Source organism: Mizuhopecten yessoensis, unplaced genomic scaffold, assembly GCF_002113885.1.
Source record: "Mizuhopecten yessoensis strain PY_sf001 unplaced genomic scaffold, ASM211388v2 scaffold11033, whole genome shotgun sequence".
Taxonomy (NCBI): Eukaryota; Metazoa; Mollusca; class Bivalvia; order Pectinida; family Pectinidae; genus Mizuhopecten; species Mizuhopecten yessoensis.
The window spans coordinates 861,306-867,591 of NW_018408845.1; the positions used below are offsets into that span (position 1 = coordinate 861,306).

The 6,286-nt window shown below is 36.8% G+C and overlaps 1 protein-coding gene across 1 annotated transcript; it reads left to right on the forward strand.

Annotated features, from left to right (window-relative positions):
• LOC110464794 (hyphal wall protein 2-like) lies at positions 1–2,849 on the forward strand. The gene is made up of 3 exons (XM_021520220.1): positions 1–627; positions 1,015–1,944; positions 2,100–2,849. The coding sequence occupies exons 1-3, from the start codon at positions 1–3 to the stop codon at positions 2,847–2,849; spliced, it is 2,307 nt and encodes a 768-aa protein (XP_021375895.1).
• Positions 2,850–6,286: the final 3,437 nt, after the last annotated feature.

A 6,286-nucleotide genomic window follows, 5' to 3' on the forward strand; every position in this document is an offset into this window, starting at 1 on the left:
ATGAGCAAACCGTCCAAACACACAACAGTAATGAGCAAACCGTCCAAACATACAACAGTGAAGATCAAACCGTCCAAACATACCACAAAACATATCAAACTGTCCAAACACACAACAGTAATGAGCAAACCGTCCAAACACACAACAGTAATGAGCAAACCGTCCAAACATACAACAGTGAAGATCAAACCGTCCAAACATACCACAAAACATATTAAACTGTCCAAACACACAACAGTAATGAGCAAACCGTCCAAACACACAACAGTAATGAGCAAACCGTCCAAACATACAACAGTGAAGATCAAACCGTCCAAACATACCACAAAACATATTAAACTGTCCAAACACACAACAGTAATGAGCAAACCGTCCAAACACACAACAGTAATGAGCAAACCGTCCAAACATACAACAGTGAAGATCAAACCGTCCAAACATACCACAAAACATATTAAACTGTCCAAACACACAACAGTAATGAGCAAACCGTCCAAACACACAACAGTAATGAGCAAACCGTCCAAACATACAACAGTGAAGATCAAACCGTCCAAACATACCACAAAACATATTAAACTGTCCAAACACACAACAGTAATGAGCAAACCGTCCAAACACACAACAGTAATGAGCAAACCATCCAAACATACCACAAAACATATCAAACCGACCAAACACACAACAGTACAGATCAGACCATTCAAATGTACAATAGTATAGATCAACCCGTCATCACACAGCAGTAATGTAAAACCATCCAAATTTATAACAGAATAGATCAAACCGTCCAAACACACAACTGTATAGAACTAACTGTCCAAACATACCACAATACATATCAAACTGTCCAAACACACAACAGTTAAAATCAAACCGTCAAAACACACAGCAGTACAGATCAAACCATCCAAATGTACAATAGTATAGATCAAACCGTCAAAACACACAGCAGTAATGTCAAAGCGTCCAAACTTATAACAGTATAGAAAAAACAGTTCAAACATACCATAGTACCGATCGAACCGTCCAAACAATAACACAGTACAGATCGAACCGTCCAAACATACTATAGTACAGATCGAACCATCGAAACATACCACAGTACAGATAGAACAGTTCAAACATACAATAGTAAAGATCGAACCGTCCAAACATACAACAGTACAGATCGAACCGTCCAAACATAACACAGTACAGATCGAACCGTCCAAACATACTATAGTACAGATCGAACCATCGAAACATACCATAGTACAGATCGAACAGTTCAAACATACAATAGTACAGATCGAACCGTCCAAACATACAACAGTACAGATCGAACCGTCCAAACATACAATAGTACAGATCGAACCGTCCAAACATACAACAGTACAGATCAAACCGTCCAAACATACAATAGTACAGATAGAACCGTCCAAACAAAACACAGTACAGATCAAACCATCCAAACATACCACGGTCCAGATAGAACCGTCCAAACATAACACAGTACAGATCGAACCGTCCAAACATCCTATAGTACAGATCGAACCATCGAAACATACCATAGTACAGATAGAACAGTTCAAACATACAATAGTAAAGATCGAACCGTCCAAACATACAACAGTACAGATCAAACCGTCCAAACATACAATAGTACAGATCGAACCGTCCAAACAAAACACAGTACAGATCAAACCATCCAAACATACCACAGTCCAGATCGAACCGTCCAAACATAACACAGTACAGATCGAACCGTCCAAACATACCATAGTACAGATCGAACAGTTCAAACATGACACAGTACAGATCGAACCGTCCAAACATTACACAGTACAGATCGAACCGTCCAAACATAACACAGTACAGATAGAACCGTCCAAACATACCATAGTACAGATCGAACCGTCCAAACATACAACAGTACAGATCAAACCGTCCAAACATACAACAGTACAGATCGAACCATCCAACATACCACAGTACAGATCGAACCATCCAAACATACAACAGTACAGATCGAACCGTCCAAACATAACACAGTACAGATCGAACCATCAAAACATAACACAGTACAGATCGAACCGTCCAAACATATCATAGTACAGATCGAACAGTTCAAACATACAACAGTACAGATCGAACCATCCAAACATACCACAGTACAGATCGAACCGTCCAAATATAACACAGTACAGATCGAACCATCAAAACATAACACAGTCCAGATCGAACCGTCCAAACATATCAAAGTACAGATTGAACCGTCCAGACACACCATAGTCCAGATCGAACCATCAAAACATACAACAGTACAGATCGAACAGTTCAAACATACAACAGTACAGACCGAACCATCCAAACATACCGCAGTACAGATAGAACCGTCCAAACATAACACAGTACAGATCGAACCGTCCAAACATATCAAAGTACAGATTGAACCGTCCAAACACACCATAGTCCAGATCGAACCATCCAAACATACAACAGTACAGAACGAACCGTCCAAACATAACACAGTACAGATCGAACCCTCCAAACATAACACAGTACAGATCGAACCGTCCAAACATACAACAGTACAGATCGAACAGTTCAAACATACAACAGTACAGATCGAACCATCCAAACATACTGCAGTACAGATCGATCCGTCCAAACATACAACAGTACAGATCGAACCATCCACACATACAACAGTACAGATAGAACCGTCCAAACATATCATAGTAAAGATCGAACCGTCCAAACATACCATAGTCCAGATCGAACCGTCCAAACATACAACAGTACAGATCGAACCGTCCAAACATACCATAGTACAGATCGAACCGTCCAAACATACAACAGTCTAGGTCAGAGTGCCAAATCTACAACTGTATAGCCTACTGACACACCAGAGAGATACAGAAAATTGCTTTTTATCATTTGTTTCTAAATGAACAAAATACAGATGTATATGTTCAGAATCCGATAAAGACGTCACTGGTACAGACACAATGTCTGTAAAACTGTGATAAAATATTGACAAAGATTTACTCGATTTTTAACTCGTGCATTACATTTATCTATCTCGGATCGGCGTCATTTCTCACGTGATCTGGTGGTCAACATGAAATTGCAAATGCATAATTGAATTCCCTCTCAATAAGTCGCAAAGGCTATTTAGAATCGTACATTACCAAAAGAAATCATATAACAGCATAAAGCTATCTCATAAACAATCAATTTTTATACACAATTATGTTATACACATGTATACATTAAATAATCGTCAAAATCGTGAGACGTTTCACTTTCGTGTGCAGCCTGTGAAAGGAGTATCAATCCTCTGGCGCATGCGTCAAGATGACAGATAATTGACATTCAGTATGGTATCCTTATTTTATCATGTATTCAATTCTTTACCTTAAACTTAAAATGGCATGACTTTGGGGGTATGAATATTCTGTGCGAACATATCTATATTTAATCTGAGTTTCCTGACATAATTTTTTTATTCATTGTGTATGGTTTAGTGAATTATTGAGTAAATTAATGAAAATATAATTATGCATGTCTTAGTAATATCCGTATGAAATGAATTAATTCCTTAAGTGTTCTATGAAAGGTACAAGGAAGTATTAAAGAAGTTCAATATATGTCTTTTAACACGACTCTAATTAGAGGGGCTCCCTTAGTGCAAACGAGAGAGAAAATGTATCAATATCAATTACCTATATATACTATAACAATATAGAAGTATTCTCCAAAATCATATTTTATATAAATAAACTGATAGAGGTGGCGTCGTTGTGTGGTTGTTGTATTTTGTTGGGGTATGTTTAATATTTTAAACGTAGACAATATCGTTTTCGGGACACAAGTCTATAAGGCGGTTTTTTTCAGTAGAGACATTATCAGTGACGTCATAATCAGTGGAATCAATAATATCATTTCATCATTAAATATAAGTTTCCATTTCATATGAGATTTATGAAACGAGTCTAAGAATTTTTCAATTTAGTGAGCCTCTGGCGAGCTAAAATGAAAAATTGGTGAAGAGTTTCATAAATTTCATATGAAATGAAACCGAGTGTTAGATCCTTTTTATCACATAATCACGATTTTTGGCATTTATTCGTGGAAAACGGCAATTTTCATGCAATTTTTAAATGTGAAAAGCCGTCATATTGACTCCAATGCGTAAGTCTGTGATGTCATGTACTTGTCCTAGGCGTGACGTCACAATTGAAACAATTGAGTCATATTACATGGGTTAATACGCCAAAAAATATGACATGGGTATATTCACTGGATAACACAGTACATTATGTGATAAACTAGAAATGTTTTAAGTTTTTAATTTCACACGGAAGTATTCTAAATATTTCTCACAAGAGGGTGCAATACTTCGGATTTCGAATTATGATGGACAAAGCTTCGTTCAAACAGTGATCAAGTCTGGTTTAATAAATAAATTTTCACATGAACACTGGAAAACAACAACAAATGAACAGTGGCCATTACTATCAAAAACAATAAGCAAGGAGCACGCCACCATATGAATAGTGCAATACATCAACATATGAACAGTGCAATATATCAACACATGGACAGTGGAATACATCAACATGTCAAAACATGAACAGTGGAATACACCAACACATGAACAGTGGAATACACCAACACATGAACAGTGGAATACATCAACACGTGAACAGTGGATTACATCAACATATGAACAGTGGAATACACCAACATATGAACAGTGGAATACATCAACACATGAACAGTGGAATACATCAACATGTCAAAACATGAACAGTGGAATACATCAACATATGAACAGTGGAATACGCCAACACATGAACAGTGGAATATACCAACACATGAACAATGGAATACATCAACATATGAACAGTGGAATACATCAACACATGAACAGTGGAATACATCAACACATGAACAGTGGAATACATCAACATATCAAAACATGAACAGTGGAATACATCAACATAGGAACAGTGGAATTCATCAACACATGAACAATGGAATACATCAACATATGAACAGTGGAATACACCAACACATGAACAGTGGAATACATCAACATATGAACAGTGGAATACATTAACATAACACACATGAACAGTGAAATACACCAACATTTGAACAGTGGAATACACCAACACATGAACAGTGGAATACATCAACATATGAACAGTGGAATACGCCAACACATGAACAGTGGAATACATCAACATATTAACAGTGGAATACATCAACATATGAACAGTGGAATTCATCAACACATGAACAATGGAATACGTCAACATATGGACAGTGGAATACACCAACACATGAACAGTGGAATACATCAACATATTAACAGTGGAATACATCAACATATGAACAGTGGAATTCATCAACACATGAACAATGGAATACATCAACATTTGAACTGTGGAATACATCAACACATGAACAGTGGAATACATTAACATAAAACACATGAACAGTGGAATACACCAACACATGAACAGTGGAATACATCAACATATGAACAGTTGAATACGCCAACACATGAACAGTGGAATATACCAACACATGAACAATGGAATACATCAACATATGAACAGTGGAATACATCAACACATGAACAGTGGAATACATCAACACATGAACAGTGGAATACATCAACACATGAACAGTGGAATACATCAACATATGAACAGTGGAATACATCAACACATGAACAGTGGAATACATCAACATATGAACAGTGGAATACATCAACACATGAACAGTGGAATACATCAACATATGAACAGTGGAATACATCAACACATGAACAGTGGAATACATCAACATATGAACAGTGGAATACATCAACACATGAACAGTGGAATACATCAACATATGAACAGTGGAATACATCAACACATGAACAGTGGAATACATCAACATATGAACAGTGGAATACATCAACACATGAACAGTGGAATACATCAACATATGAACAGTGGAATACATCAACACATGAACAGTGGAATACATCAACATATGAACAGTGGAATACATCAACACATGAACAGTGGAATACATCAACATATGAACAGTGGAATTCATCAACACATGAACAATGGAATACATCAACATTTGAACAGTGGAATACACCAACACATGAACAGTGGAATTCATCAACACATGAACAGTGGAATACACCAACACATGAACAGTGGAATACATCAACATATGAACAGTGGAATTCATCAACACATGAACAATGGAATACATCAACATATGGACA

Coding starts and splice junctions, on each gene's coding strand:
- LOC110464794 (XM_021520220.1), top strand. CDS start 1: ATGAGCAAACCGTCCAAACACACAACAGTAATGAGCAAACCGTCCAAA. Junction 628..1,014: donor AACCGTCCAAACACACAACA/GTAATGAGCAAA, acceptor AACATACCATAG/TACCGATCGAACCGTCCAAA. Junction 1,945..2,099: donor AACCGTCCAAACATACAACA/GTACAGATCGAA, acceptor ATCATAGTACAG/ATCGAACAGTTCAAACATAC.